At 43.7% G+C, this 16,685-nt stretch overlaps 1 protein-coding gene across 2 annotated transcripts in view; it reads right to left on the bottom strand.

Moving 5' to 3' along the window:
• LOC122048027 (protein HOTHEAD-like) overlaps positions 1–15,846 on the bottom strand; it is a 46,908-nt gene extending 31,062 nt beyond the window's left edge. The window contains exons 1-3 of one of the 2 annotated variants that reach the window (XM_042609629.1): positions 15,718–15,846; positions 14,103–15,597; positions 13,854–13,996 (exon numbers count right to left, since the gene is read on the bottom strand). In XM_042609629.1, coding sequence (XP_042465563.1) covers positions 13,960–13,996; positions 14,103–15,597; positions 15,718–15,814 — 1,629 coding nt within the window. In that variant the 5' untranslated portion in view covers positions 15,815–15,846 and the 3' untranslated portion in view covers positions 13,854–13,959. Of the gene's footprint in view, positions 1–13,853; positions 13,997–14,102; positions 15,598–15,717 lie in introns of those variants that run through there. The other variant, XM_042609630.1, reaches the window with a different exon arrangement.
• Between the last annotated feature and the right edge of the window lie 839 nt (positions 15,847–16,685).

Consider the following 16,685-nt stretch of genomic DNA (forward strand, 5'->3'; position numbering starts at 1 on the left):
TTTCTTTTCCAAGCTTTTTCTGGAGGACGGAGGCGGTTCAGTTCAAGCATCCACTCCGGAAGCTTGTGTTTCCCTACAACATCATTAAAAGAAGATCCCTCCCATGTACATGTGGGGTAAAAAGAAAATAGGAGAATATTAGTGTGGGTAGAAAATTTAGCAAAGAATGATTCACAACTAATGAAATCAATGAACAGTACCTCTATTGAATTTTCTGATGAATCACAAAAAATACTCACCTTGTCATCTTGAATGGTACCTAGAGTGGTGATTGTTACCTTCTCTTCATTAAATAATGGCTCAAACTGTGGTTCTGGTGATGGTTCATCCTCATGTAGTGATTCTTGGGTGCTTGGCTCCATAGCACAAGTCACTACACTTACATCTTCAACTCTTGGTGATTCTTGAGGTAATGCTTCCAGAAAGCATTCCCCTACACTTAAATCATCTTCAAAAATATGTTCAGAACCTGAATCACTAACAACATCTTCAACAACAAAATCATTAGGATCAGAAATTTGCATAATGACATAATCATCACAAAAATTACTAGAAAAATCATGTGAATTAATGGAAGTAGGGTCAGGCCTGACAGAATCGCTACTTTCCATCTCTCCACTGGAGTTTTGTGCTTGCGGCTGATTGATGGATGATGCAATTTGATCTAACTGAATCTGTATGTTCTGTATCTTTGAGAATTGTTGCTCTTGATGTTCAATCATTTGTTGCATCATCTCCTTGAGTTTCCATGTTGACTCATCCATCTGAAGATCATTTTGTTGAAAAGAATTTGGCATCAAATTTGTTGAAACCTCTTGAAATCCATATGAACTTTGGAAAGCTGGATATGGTTCAACAAATGGTCCTTGTGCACTTTTATACCTGAAACATGAATTATCTACCCAATTAGCATTAAAACCATTTGAAAATAAATCATACCTATTTTGTTGATCCATTGTTGGGTAAATTTGATACTCAGGTTGAAAACACTGATAATTCTCCATTCCACCTCCAAAATTCTGAAAATATGGATCCATGCTAAAGAAATCTCCTGTTCTTACAATTCAACACTAAAAATATATGTTAGAAGATCCAAGAGCATAAAGTTTCAATCTCATGAAAACATGAACAGTAGAAGCATTTAAAAATTCAAGAATAAGCCAACAAGAAAATACAAAAAAGAATAGGCAATCAAATCAATCAACATGCTAACAAATAAAATCAATCAATGCACAATCTAAAATAAAACACACATTACTAGTAAGTTGTTCCCCGGCAACGGCGCCAAAATTTGGTGTCGGCCTTTTTGTATGTCACAAGGCACCCCAAATTGATAAAGATTGGAACTCACATAAACTAAATGAAACACGTGTAGTAAGGAGTCCCAAGTCGTATTTTTCCAAGGACTAACTAGTAAATGTGTGTAAATTCTAGAGTTGGTTCCAATCAAATTCTAATATCAACAAAATTCAACTTAGTACTTCCATTTATCTCACAATTCAAATTAAATTCTTCCACAATCATAAATGGATCAAAGAAGGTCCATGCATTATTGCAATAATTGAATGAATCACTCACTCTCAACTTCTCAATCACAGTAGCAATTAAACCATAAGCTCAAACACACTTGTATAAACCATATTAGCATCAAACTCACAATCTCAATCGAATTCAACTATTAAACATCAAAAGCTCAATCAGTAACAATACACCCATTGGAAGATCTAAGGTTTGCTAGTTACATGAATGTCACTCAACAATTTGTAATAATCAAGTCATCTATGTCAAAAACATAAACTAGATTATATCCTAAGTTAGTAGCTAAACATGGTTTAGAATGCAGAAATTCAAGAAATCAGAACTATAAGCAAGAAAACAGAATTGCAGAAAACATGAATTAGAGAAGAAATAGCTAGGCAAAGGAATCAGATCTTCCGATCTGAGCAGATTCAAGTACACTACAAAGACAAAAATAAAGAAATCTACAACCCTAAGCATTCCATATCCAAACCCCGTAGCAATCTTCTTCAATCTGCCAGGAAACCTCCAAAACAGAAGTGCTCTCCGAAACCTCCTTTCATGCACCCAACAAACAATTCCCGAGCTTCCAGCTATTACCAGAGAACGTTCACAGATCCAGGAAACCTCCTTTCAACTCACATCCAGCTGGTAACCTCACAATCCGAAGAAACGGAGCAAAGGTTCTGTGATTTGCAAAGCTAAGTAAATTGATCAGATCTACTTAACCTCGCTGTGGAATGACGGTCGGAAAGAAATCAGTAGCTCCCGAGAAACCTCCCTGAAGCTCTGGTGGATGCGAAAAACGCCGATCGGGAGACCTCCCTTCAATCAGGTACGCGGCGGTGGAACAGACCCCAAAACGCAATCTGGAAACCTCCTTGATCGCTCTCTGCCCTCGGAAGATGAACGCCGGAGCTCAGTGGTCGTCGTCGGTGAAGAAGAAGAAGCCACCGGATTGGGAAATTGGAATGGGAACTGCGGCGCCGCGGTGAAGAAGAAGAAGCTACTGTAGAGAAATCGCGAACGCCGAGTCCGTCTTCTGCACTGTAGCTTCTCAGATTTAAATCAGATCTGGATCTGATCGGACGGCTGAGATGATTCCGGGCTAAATCAACGGTGAAAAGTCATTCAAAATATGATCTGAAGGTACTGATGTTGATCTAGGGTCTTGATCTACTCTCCTGTAGGTCGGATCGATCAGATCATCACTGGATGGTCCAGATCCGCCCAGTCTTCAATGAACGGTCCAGATTAATCCGGCTGGATCAATGGCTGGATGAACTCAGATATGGATCAAAACTTCTGGATCTTCATAAATAGCTCAGATCTGCTCCCCATTAAGTTGGATCAGCCATATCTTCAACGGATGGCTCAGATCTGCTCAATCTTGGATGAACGGCCTATAATGCTCCGAGGCTTGATCGCCTCGTTTAGCCCTTGATTTGAGCCCAGATGTGGTCTGATTTGATCGGGTCCATGACCCTTTTGATGCCTACAAAATAAGAATCAAATATTAGCATCAAATACCATAATTATAAGTCAATTTGCAATTAAGTCAAAATTCAAATGCAATTTATGAAATGCAATCTAAATGTGAGAATATGCTGTGAATAATCCAATAAAAACATGCATTATGAATTAAAATAATGCAATGAAAATCATGGTTATCATGCTCCGGCGACCTTCTGCTCTCTTCTGCGGCAACTTTCTCCTTCTGTAAGCTCTCTTCAATCTTTTGTAATTCTTTTCGCTCCCCGCAACTTTCCAGTGTTCGTTGTGTGTTATCCGTCTGTCTTTCTTTCCGTCGAACTCCTTGTTTCCTCGTATTACGTCAATGGCAAGCTCCTCGCAACTGCCAAACCCCTCTCCTGGTCTCTAGTATACTACCATAAAGACTAGGTTCGATGCAGGCGACGCGAAGAGCCTCAAGAACATTTTCAAAATTCCCTCTGATCATGAGATTGTTTTGGCTTCTCCATCCGATCGGCCCAATAACCTGCCGACCGACTCTATCTATCTATTCAGAGACCATTTTGTAGGTGGTCTTCGCTTCCCTATCCATCCCTTCATTATTGAAGTTTGCAATTAGTTTCGCGTTCCCCTTCCCCAACTTGTGTAGAACTCCTTGCGCCTTCTGTGCGGCGTTATTGTCTTGCTTCTGCTGCAACACATCCCTCTGACCTCTCGCGTCTTCCACTACTTTTATTACCCCAAGCAGTCCGAGTTAGGGACTTTTCTTTTTCAATCTCAGGTAGGGTTAGTTTTCTTTGATAAGATGTCAACTTCCAACAAACATTGGAAGAAATATTTTTTCTTGATGCGTCTTCCTGAATGGCCGAGCTTCTAGACCCGCTGGCAAGTCAGACTACCACCTTAGCCCGATCTGAAGAAGTATAAGAGCCGATCGGACTACCTGCATGCGACGTCCATGATGGTCGATCAAAAGTATGACATCCACAAGCTGCTGTTGGAAGGTGTCATGTACATCTTCGGCCTGAGTCCGCTCCGCACCTGGCTCTCGAGCGACCTAGGTATGGAACTACTAACTCATTTCCCTTGAGTCTAACTAATTTCTTTTTTTCTTTTACAGCCGAAATCATGATGCAAGCATGGGTGGCCAGTCTGACAAAGCTCAAGGACGTTGAGATCGAATCAGCTGTTGCAAAGGAATTAGCGAGCCGCGGCCTGACACCGGTCAACTCCCATGAAGGCACGCTTGGCGAGAGCGAGGAGACTCCTGCGGTGGGTGAGGGCGTCGCTAGCCAAACGCCCAGCCTTAGAGTGGCTGTTGAGCCGCTACTTCCCTCGGAGTCACAGTCCGCCACCCGGACCGAAGGCTCCGGGTCTTCCGGCGAGCCACTCTCTACGCGCAAGAGGCACCAGACGGCCGCACCCTCTCATCCACCACCTATGTTGTGCGGGCCTTCGAGCGGGTCGGTACTTCGTCTACGGTGGTCCTTCCTGAAATAACAGAGGCCACTTCATCTGATCGGACATCATCCCTTGCCGAGCTACCTCCAGAGACCATAGCCGCACAACCGGTCGCGTTTCTACCCCCGACCTGTCGGAGGATCTTGCGATCCGGTATCCTTCCAGCCTCCACAGCTGAACCCTCTGATCCGGCGGCATCTTCTCATTCGGCGTTGAGCGGCCGACGATCCGTAACGGCGATTCTCCGCCTACCAACGAAGGATTACCTCGCGCCTAGTGACCAGCCGTGCACTCCCGAGCATTAAATCCTCATCCGTGGGCCACTCGCCGGCATTTAGGAGGAAGCCAGGGCACGAGCGGCAACGATGCCCCCAAGGACACTCGCCAACAACCACCTACAAATGTCCACTGGAGTAAGTACTCCACTACAAAGTCATGGTTTGCTTCCGATCGGTGCTAACGTTTTCCTGTTCATTTGCAGTAATGGGTAAAGAGAGTAGCCATGTGTCAACGACTTGTTTTTGTGGAGGATGAGCTGAAGAAGCTCAAGATCTTGGGCGGCGCATCCTCCTCCCAAGGGTCATCGGTCGCCAAGTTGAAGGCCGGCCTGGAGAAGGCAAATAAGCTCCTTGAGGCCGAGCAGAAAAAGTCCGTTGATCAAGAAATAATGTTGGGTCGGCTCGAGACGCAGGTAAGCACTTATGACAAAAAGATTGAGCTGGCCACGACGAGGAAGAACCGAGCCATCGCCGATCTGGAGCTGAAGAACCAAGAAGCTCGGACCCTCGCCCAGAAGCTCAAACCCTCGCCTAGAAGCTCAAGGAAGCTGAGGACTTCCTAGTCACCAAACGGAACAGCCGCTCGGCTGAGGAGGTTGCCCTTCGGGAGCAAGTGAAAGCCGCCGAGAACACACTGGAGGCCGCCCATACTGCTTTAGCGACCTATCAAGAAGACGAGCCGGGCAAGTTTGAAGCGATGAAGCAGGCTTACCTCCGCTTTGACAAATTCACTGATAAGGTCATCCAGTGAATCGTTCGGGTCTTTGAATTGGCCATCGATGGGACGCTTGGTCATCTCAAGGCGAACGACCACCTCCCCGTCATCCTGATAGACAGCGTCATTAACCGTAGCCAGTTGAACGACTCGCTGCCTGATGATGTTTTCGACTATATGGAGTGAGGGGCGTCCTGTAAAAACTTTAGTGTCTGAATGTATGCCTGCCGCTCGGCGGTACCCCCTTTTGAGCAATAAATGTTCGCCCGCTCTGCGATACTTTCTTTTTATAATTTTCTTTATTTGTTTGTATGACTGACCCCGATCCTCCCGCTCGGCTATAATCATCGTCTGTATTTACGGACAGTAACTCCTAGGATGTGGATTTAAGATCACCGCTCGACCATTGGTGAATTCAACATGGTTTACCTTCTCTTGGGTTTAAGGTCGTCGCCCGACTATCTACGATGACTCGCGTTTAACGTCGCCGCTCGATGATTTGATGAAGACTTGGATTTAACGGCGCCGCTTGACCGTCGATAGAGGCATGGATTTAACGTTGCCGCTCGACGATTTGACAAAGACTTGGGTTTAAGTTCACCGCTCGACCGTCGATGGAGAAATGAGTTTAATGTCGCCGCTCGACGATTTGACGAAATCTTGGGTTTAAGGTCACCGCTCGACCGTCGATGGAGACCTGGGTTAAACTTCGCCGCTCTACTATTTGACAGAGACTTGAGTTTAAGGTCGCCGCTCGACCGTCGATAGAGACATGGATTTTGTTGATGCAATATTCCCTAGGTCAAGGTTGACCTGTTTGACTGGGCTTGAAGTGAGTCAAGCTCGAGTCTTGATGATTTGGTTTCGATGCTTGACAATACTTGTAGACAACACATGAACATTGCAGGTGCAATTGTTCATGTGGGGAGATTGTGAAGGAGAGTCAAGTAGGTCAAGGTTGACTGGATACTTGACTGAAAATCCTAGTGAGTGAAGCTTGGTGAAAGTCCTGGTGAGTGAAGCCAGGCAGAAGGAAATCCTAGTGAGTGAAGCTAGGTGAAAGTCCTGGTGAGTGAAGCCAGGCAGATGAGAAGACCTAGTGAGTGAAGCTAGGCAGAAGGGAAGTCCTGGTGCGTGAACCCAGGCACGGGGAAATCCAGATGGGTCAAGGTTGACCAGACATCTGGTGAAAGTCCAAGTAGGTCGAAGGGATTGACCGGATACTTGGCAAGAGGAGAAAAGTCCAAGTGGATCAAAGGGACTGACTAGACACTTGGTGAAAGAGTCCTAGCTGGTCAAGGGTGACCGGATGCTAGGTTTTATGTACCAACAAGTCATGGTTGACTAGATGTTGGTTTAGGGGGCTTTGGACTTGCTTTTGGGCAAAAACCAATATCTGGATTGATCAGCCGATTGATCCAACAGATCTGGATCGATCAACCAATCGATTGGATCATGCCCAATCGATCAGCTGATCGATCGGGTGAGTCCCCACGAACAGAACCCCTTTGGATCGATCCAGAGGTCCCAATCGATCAGTGAATCGATTGGGAGTTACTGTTTGTGCACGATAAGCCCTGGATCGATCAGCCGATCGATCCAGGCTATTCCAAAGAGCACAAAGGCACTCTGGATCGATCGGTTGATCGATCCAAAGCCTCCCCGATCGATTGGGAGCAATCCAATCGATCGGGATCCGACCGTTGGCGTCATATTTAGCTGCAGGCGAGCACTTCCTTCAGTAGTGCTTACATGATTCATCTCCGATCTTCACCAAAGACTCCACAGCTCTCTCTCAAGTTCAGATCGCCAGTTCTTGAAGATTCTTGGAGGTTCTTCCAAGTTAAGAGGCGAATCAAAAGCAAGAAGAGAAGTTAGGGTTAGGGTTTATTGTAAGTTTTTGCTTGTATTTCATATCCTTTCCTTTCTTCTTGTATTGAAAGTTTGTAAAGGCTTCTCCGCCTTCGGTAGTTACCATAGAGGAGTATGTTTCATAGTGGAGGGTGCGTGAGTGTGTGGATCCTTGGATTAGTCACCTCTTATGAGGTGGATACCAAGTAAAATCTATTTGTTAGCATTGTATTTTGTTTCTTGTACATTTCCGCTGCACATCTTTGAAGAAACAAGCAACGCCAACCACGAAGTACACGACGAGCTATTCACCCCCCTCTAGCTACTTTTCGATCCCAACAGGTTTAACGTTGCCGCTCGACGATTTGACGAAAACTTGGGTTTAAAGTCGCCGCTTGACCGTCGATGGAGACATGGGTTTAACGTCGCCGCTCGATAATTTGGTGCACCGTTCTGGGCAAAGCTCAGAATCCCCTTGTTTTTTATTTTTGTCCTGCATTTAAGGAGCACATAGATGCAAAGATACATTGATTATTACATTGCGCACCTCTCACCCCGCTCGGTAATGTTGAAGATGGTTCACGCTCTACGGTCGCTCTAGTCGCCGTCCGTCCTCGCCCTCCAAGTAGTAGGTGTCCGAGTGGAGCTTCTCCACAACCTTAAAGGGTCCAGCCCACGGGGCTTCCAACTTGATGACGTTGTCGACTGGCTTCACTTTCTTCCATACCAGGTCACTGACCTGGAATAACCTTGGGATCACCCTCCGATTGTAGCTCTGTTTCATCCTCTGACAATATGCCATCAGCCAGACGACGGCTTTAGCGCGTGATTCATCTACCAAGTCTAGTTCCAGAAGTCTCTGCTCAGCGTTATCTCCACTGTAGCCTTGTATCTGATCGGATTCTACTCCGACTTTGACGAGGGCGACCGCTTCACCGCCATACACCAGGTGGAAAGGAGTTGCCTCGGTCCCCTCTTTGGGAGTCGTGCGGATTGCCCACAGCACGCTGGGAAGTTCATCTACCCAATTCCCTCCCACATGGTCGAGCCGAGTGTGCAGGATTCACAGAATTTCATGGTTGGCAACCTCTGCTTGCCCGTTGTTTTAAGGGTAGGCCATTGAAGTGAAGACTTGCTGGATGTCATATCTTCCGCACCATTCTCTGAGTTTCTGACCAGCGAATTGCCTTCCTTTATCTGAGACGAGCCGGCACGGGATGCCGAACCAGCAAATGATGTGCTACCAGATGAACTTCATGACCATCTGTTTGGTTATTCTTGTCAACGACTTGGCTTCAACCCATTTAGAGAAGTAATCCACTGCGACGAGTAGGAACTTTCAGTGACCTGTCGCCATAGGGAATGACCCAACAATGTCCATACCCCACTGGTCGATTGGGAAAGAGACTGTGGACACCTTCATCTCCTCGGTTGGTCGATGCGAGAGGCTATGATATTTCTGGCAAGACAGACAGGTAGCCACCGTCCGAGCGACATCCTCCTGGAGGGTCGGCCAGAAGTATCCAGCCAGTAGAATCTTCCTTGCCAATGAGCGGCCACCCTGGTGTCCTCCACAGGAGTCTTGGTGTACCTCTCGTAGTATGTAGTCAGCGTTTTCCAATCCAACGCATTTAAGTAGAGGCCTGGAGAAGGCCTTCTTGTAAAGCTGATCCCCGATCAGGGTGAACCGACCAACCCTTTGCCTCAATAAGCGAGCCTCCTCCTGATCGGACGGTGTAGCTCCCGACCGCAAAAACTCCGTCAACGTTGTCCTCCAATCATTTGGGAAGGCAAGCCCCTTCATCCGGTCAATATGAGCCACTAGAGATATATGCTCAATCGGCTGTGATAAGACGATCGGCGATAAAGAACTCGCTAGTTTAGCCAGTTCGTCTGCAGCTTGGTTCTCCGATCGAGGGATCTTCTATATGACAACCTCCTGAAAGTTGACTTTCAATTTTTCGAAGGCTTCGGCGTAGAACTTGAGTCACGTGTTACTTATCTTGAACGCCCCGGTCAGCTACTGAGTGGCCACCTGAGAGTCCGAGTGAATGAGGACCTTGATGGCTCCGACGTGCAGGGCGTCTTGTAGGACGGCTATTAGCGCCTCGTACTCGACTTCACTGTTTGTTGCCTTGTAGTCTAACCAAACGGACAGCTGCATCCGCTCTTCTTGGGTGGAGATGAGTAATATGTTGATCCCACTCCCCTGCCGAGTAGACGAACCATCCACGTATATCTTCCAAACGACTTATGGCTCAGGATTTTATACCTCAGTAATGAAGTCTGCTAAGGACTGCGCTTTGATGGTTGTTCGAAGCTGATACTGGATGTCGAACTCGCTGAGCTCGGTCGTCCATTTAATTAGTCGTCCATTTGATTAGTCATCCGGAGGCCTCTGGATTGAGGATGACTCTTCCCAAGGGACTATTAGTCATTATGATGATGGAATGTGCGAGGAAATAAGGATAGAGCCTCCGAGCAGCGAGTACCAAAGCATAAGCCAGCTTCTCGAAACCGATGTAGCGGGATTCAGCGTCTTTCAATATATGACTTAGGAAATACACCGGTTATTCCTCGCTGTTCTGCCTAACTAGCGCTGAGTCGACCACATGCTCGGTCGAGGACAGGCAAATTCAGAGTGGCTTGCCGACAATCGGCTTAGCAAGTACAGGCAATGAATTGAGATATTCCTTAAGTTCTTCGAACGCCCGGTCACACTCCTCGTCCCATTGAAATTTGGTAGCTCAACGTAGTATCTTGAATAATGGTAGGCTTCGGTCGAAAGATTTGGAGATAAACCTGGACAACGCTGTTATCCTATCGTGAGACGCTGAGCTTCCTTCAAATTTCTAGGCAACGACAAGTCTTGTAATGCTTTCACTTTGCTGGGGGTTCACCTCTATGCCCCACTAGGTGATGATGTAGCCCAGGAAACATCCGCTTCTTGCGTCAAACAGACACTTGTTCGGATTTAGCTTAATTCCGTATGTTCTGAGTGTCTGGCAGGTCACCTTGATATCTACACATAGGTCAGCAGCTCGGAGGGATTTGATCAATATGTCGTCAACGTATACCTCCATGTTACGACCGATCTGCAGTCAGAACACCTTATTCATCAGCCTTTGATAAGTAGCTCCATCGTTCTTCAGTTTGAATGACATGACATTGTAACAGTACGTTCCATTGGCTATAATAAAGCTGACATTTTCTTAATCTTCGCGGACCAGTGGCACTTGATGATAGCCCTAATAGACATCGAGCATGCAGATCAGCTCGCATCCTGCGGTGGAGTCCACCATCTGGTTGATCCACGGAAAAGGGTAGAAATCCTTTGGGCATGCCTTGTTTAGGTCGTGGAAGTCGATGCCGACTCGCCATTGTTAGAGTGTATACTAAAAGCCTAGCTTTTTATAAACATTTATTTTTGAAATAAAGAATCACATTGGTCAAATGTCTATATTTATATGCTAAGTGTAGTTGTTCAATTAATTTATATTGTAGATAACATAGCGTGTGGTGTCACACACAGAAGATCATATTATCAATTCCTTATAAATTATAAACAGTGGCTCATGATCGAGATGGATAGGAACAAACCATCGAAATGGTCGTAGTGTAATTAGGTATTAGTTTATCTTAACTATATAATTACACTAGTACACTTAGAGTGTATTGAGCAGGACCATTTGAGGTAGTTTTTTTTATACTAAATGAATAAAAGAACAAGACCTCGGTTATTATGGAAGTGTGTGCTCTTAATCCTAATATAATAACAAGCACATATATTTAATATATATTTCTTTAACTTATCGATGGATGAGATTTAGTTCGATAAATCAAAAGGCCCGATAAGTTGAGAAATAATATTAATTATAGTGTGTGTTGTTGATTATAGAAGGAAACTGTGTCCTAGTGATCTAGGTTGATAATATCCCCAAGAGGAGCTCATAAGGATTGTCATATAAATCTTGCAAATGGACTTAGTCCGACATGATAATAAGGTTGAGTGGTACTACTCTTGGAGCTAGATATTAATTAAGTGAGTTGTCAGTAACTCATTTAATTAATGGACATTCGAAATCTTAAACATAGGGAGATTAACACACTCATGATAATAAGGAGCCCAAAATGTAATTTGGGATTGGTGCGGTAGTTCAATAATAATTCTTTAGTGGTATGAAATATTATTGATGAAATTAAGTTGGGTGTTCAGGGTGAACACGGGAAGTTTAATTTCATCGGGAGACAAAAACCAATTCCTCCTCTTGGTCCCTATCGTAGCCTCTTATTTATAAAGTATTATACCCACCTTTACCCACTTTCTTACCCACCTTAAGGTGGTCGGCCAAGCTAGGGCCGGCCAAATCAAGGCTAAGGGGTGCAAGTTAGTGGACAACCCTAGCTTGAGCCCAAGCTTGGTGTGGTCGGCCATATAAAAATAAAAGGGATTTTATTTAAAATCTTTTCTTATGTGGAAGTCATGATTTTAAAAGAGAGTTTAAAATTTAAATATTTCTTTTATAGTTCTCTACAAAAGATTAAGAGAAAGGTTTAAAATCTTTTCTTATTTGTAGTTAAAAGGAAGATTTTAATTTTGACAAAAAAAATTTTTTTTTTTGTAAATCATCCACATGTTTTAAAGGAGAAATTTTAATTTATAAAATTTCCTTTTATAACCAACCATGAAGGAAAATTTAAAAGAGAATTTTTTATTTTAAAAATTTCCGAAAACAAATAAGGAAGTTTTAATTTTGTGTTTAAAACTTGCCTTATATGGAGCTTGTTGATGTGGTCGGCCATAGCATGAATTGAAAGGAAATTTTAATTAAAATTTCCTTTTAATTCAATGGCAAGGAAGATAAGGAAATTTTAATTATAATTAAATTTCCTTATTTGTCATGACCAAGGATATAAAAGAGAGGGTAGAGGTGCCTTCATGAGACACAACTCTCTTCTATTATTCTCCTCTCTTCCTTGGTGGTGGCCGACCCTCATCCTATTCTCTTCCCCTTTTCTTCTTCCATTGGTGGCCGGCGGCATTAATCCTAGAGGAGGCATTGGCGGCCGGTTCTAGCTTGGAGAAGAAGGAGAGAAAGGAGGCTTTGCTCTAGCATCCCTTGGAGCTTGGTGGTGGTGGCCGAACCTCTACATCCTTGGAGGAGTTTTGGTGGCCGAAACTTGCAAAAGAGGAAGGAGGTTTGGTGGTTCTCATCTCGGTAGATCATTGCCCACACAACATCCGAGATAAGGAGAGGAATATGATAGAAGATCAAGAGGTTGTTGCTTACAAAGAAAGGTATAACTAGTAATTTTTTTCCGCATCATACTAGTTTTCTTTGTATGAATTCTAAACATAAGAGACTAGTGATTCTAGGTTTCGAATTTGTGTTTCGATTTGTGTTTCTTTTCTTTTTCGATCTTGTGATTCGATTGTTCTTAGTGGTTAACCCTAGAGTTATTATAGGGAGATTAAATATTGAATTTCTTTAAAAGGCTTTGTCTAGTCGGTGGTGGATGATCCCATACCCAAGAAGGCCTAGTGCCTCGCCACGCAGTACTGGAAGCTAATTTTAGAAATAAATATTTAATTGACTTTGTAACATGGGTGGACTTGGATTAATAATGTTAAGAATCGTTTGCAATCCAAGTCTAAATCTCTAAGAACAGATAAGTTAAATTTAGAATCAATAATGTTAAGTTCTATTTGCGATTCCAAGTTTAATTTCTAAAAAACACAATAGGTTGTTAGGAAAGGTTTAACACTTGTACAAAAAATTTTGTGCAATGGTACCGATACGATATTCCGAGTAGCAACCAACAATTGGTATCAGAGCTAGGGTTTCCTCTGTATGTTTGGTTTTCAGTTTAATTATGCACATGTCATACATAATTTAGACATGATAATAATATGATATACTAACTCTGTGGTTGCAGACTACACTTATTATGGATTATGGTTATTGTGTGTGATTGGACCCTTGGGCATGTTAAGGACATTTTATTGTGTGTGCATGATTGTATTTAACTAATACAGCAGGAGCTGTATTAGCCCTAGGATTTTTACATTTTGTTTCGACCTAGATTTTATGTACATTTCCTTGTGGAATATAGGATCGACATATGTAAAAAAAAAATTATTTTTACCGCGGATCGTATCCTTGAGAGGTGTGGTGCTATTGGAGGACCAGAGGCGCAGCGGAAAAGGAAGCTCGATGAACCCGACGACATGAACCCTAGGGCTGGCGGCACGCAAAGGACAATGATGTAAAATGTCATAATAGTTGGAAAATTAATTTTCATATTTATTACTTTTATTTACTTTGATGTGTATGATGAATGCTTGCATAGTTAAAATTCCTTACCTTAAATAACTAAGTGGGAGAGAAATTTTAAATAAAATTCCATAGTCTCCATTACTGATTTGTAAGTGATGCAAATATATAAATAAAGAATCACACATAAGCATATAAATAAAATTTCACGGTCTCCATTATATAAATAAAATTTCACGATCTCCGTTATTTGTTTTATCTTAGTAATAGTACATAAACATATATAGATCATAGCACATTAATTTATTGTGAAAATATATAAATAAAGAATCGGCTAGCTGCGCATGCAATTTTTTATATCAGCAAAAATAATTAAGATCAATCATGATCACTTGCCGCCTTTTCTTATAAGAAGTCCCATGTACCTACAAAAATCATTATAAAAATAAAAATTAGATTAGATGCCAGAGTATAGTATAGTATAATTTTATCATGCATCAGTACTGAAATTATTGATTATTACGTAGGTACCTGCCCAACATCATGAGAGTAGCTTGAGGATTGGTTCCTGGGGAGAAACTGAAGGTGGATCCATCGATGACCCTGAGCCCGTCGACGCCGATCACTCTGTAGTCATGGTCAACCACCTTCCCTACTTCACAGCCGCCGTGGAAATGATAGATGGTGTTCACGAGGTCCTTGCAGTATTGCTCCAGCGAAGTGGCGTCCTGCGGACTTCTTGCTCTGTTATTGACGACTAAGCTTGCAGTGAGATTCTGCAAGTACTCCACCGTTTGATTCGGGTATCTGAATTCGGAAAACGCTTCTGTATCCACCGTTCTCATGATCGTCTGCATTGCCTCCACGCATGTTCTCAGATCCTCAGGCTCCGTGAAGTAGTTGTAGGTCACTGATGGATTGTCCTCTGGGTCCACATTCTTGAGACGAAGATATCCTCGGGACAGAGGCTTTGCCAATTTCTCAACTATTACGCCGGTATGGGATGAGGAATTGCCAACTCCGAAGCTGAACCCCGTCAAAGACTCTATGTAGTAGCCCGGCCGGATTCCGACAACTTGAAGCGAAGTGAGACTCAGTGGCTCCGGCGAAGGCACCACCAAGACGTTCATCGGGTTGTCGGCGATGCCCTGGCCGACCATCGGCTGGTCCAGGACCACCTCGATGCCCAAAGACCGGAGGTGGTCCGCCGGGCCCACGCCGCTCAGCATGAGCAACTGCGGGCTGCCGAGGGCGCCGGCTGACACTATGATTTCCCCTGCAGAGATTGAGCCCTGCTTTAGGCGGGCCTCGTGGATGTTGCCGTCTAAGTCCTTGTACACCACGCCGTACGCCTGCGGCTGCTTCTTACGGTGGCCGCCGGCAGTAACGTTCCTGAACAAGATCCTCTGCGCCGTGGCGCGCACGAGAACGGTGATCCTGGCTGGGTCGGCGTACTTGAGGAGATCGGCGGCGGTGTGGCGATGGCCGGCCGGGTCGAAAATGGTCCCTCCGACCTTGGTGCCGTCCAAGTGATCATAGGTGAAGCCGTTATCAGGGGTGACTCCGGCCTCCAGAAGCCCTGCTCTCAAGGCCGAAGTCCAGCCCGTCAGATGAGGCCGGAAAACCACCTCTCGCTCCACCCACCGGAACGACTGGTTGACCAGCTTCGGGTTCAGTCCCATATCCATCACCTCCTGGCGGCTGGCGCGCGAGTAGAACCCGGCGTTGATGCAGGTGCCGCCTCCGAGGCAGCGAGCTCGTCTCATGATGACGCCATCCTCGGAGACGAAACTCTGCGCCGGCGAGGTCGGGGTGATGTAGGCGAGGTTGTTGGTTTGAGAGGCGAGGTTGGAAATGTTGGGATTCCCGTAGGGCGAACCGCCTCTTTCCAGCAGCAGCACGTCGAACCTCTCCGAGAGGGTGGCGGCCAAGGGGCAGCCGGCTGTCCCGCCGCCGACGATGATGTAGTCGTGGTATGAGACCCGTGGCGCATGTGTCGCATTCTTCACGAAGCCATACGGTGGCGCTGTTCACAGAATTAAACCAAATTAAACCATGCATAAATTAACAACTAATTAATTAATTACGAAAGCTAACATGCCTTAATCATATATATAATTAAAAGATGGAAGAGGAGAAACATTACAGTTGAGAGCATAGCAGAAGCCATGGAAGCAGAAGAAGAAGAAGAGAGTTGCAACAGCAGAAGCAGAAATGAGCATTCTTCGACTTTCCAACCCCATGATTTACTAATTACGTAATATGAATATGGAATATGGATTGGATCCATCCTTCAACCTTATATAAGCAAAGGGTGATGCGGACTAATTAAGAAGATATTTTACTTCCTATAAAATATGATTAAATATACGTTAGTTATATTTGACACGCATAGCATAGTCTAAACGAAGAAATAAGAAATATAGAAAAATAAATAGGCCAATAAGATTAAAAAAAACAAAAAAACAAAGTCAGGTCAATCATAACCACCTACTGGTTGTTGAAACTTAATTATCTACATTAAGAATACGCGTGTGGTCCCCTTTTAAAAATTGGCAAACTTTGAGTTGGTCGTCGAGACAAGAAATGGAGAAAAAGAAATAGATCAATCAGATATCACAAAAAAGAAGAAGAAAAAGTCAGGTCAATAATAACCACCCTATTGGTTACGTTGTTGAAACTTCTATATATTACGACTGTGTTGGTCTAATCTTGTAAAAAGTCTCAGTTGATAAAAATTTTAAAGGATATTTATTTGTAAATTTTGACTCTTTAACGCGACACGATTGAAAATAAATTATTAAAAATCACAAGTTTTCAAAGAAACGTGAGAATTATTGATCATCTAGATGTCTTGATCCTCCTAGCTAGTGAAGGTCAACTGTATGGATAAACTTTTATATATTTTATGAGATTGTCCTGCATTTCATATTGCGTGGGGATTAATATAATGTCTAGTTATTTCTTAGAAAGGGTATAATATATGTTTTAAATGTGGCGAAAAAAAATTCTATAACCGAATTAATAAGATTTAAATGGGGCTTTTATCCATCGTATCTTTAATAAAATCTAGAAATTATTATAACTCAATAATAAATTCATCAGTTAAATTTA

Source organism: Zingiber officinale, chromosome 2B (assembly GCF_018446385.1).
Source record: "Zingiber officinale cultivar Zhangliang chromosome 2B, Zo_v1.1, whole genome shotgun sequence".
NCBI classification, from domain to species: Eukaryota; Viridiplantae; Streptophyta; class Magnoliopsida; order Zingiberales; family Zingiberaceae; genus Zingiber; species Zingiber officinale.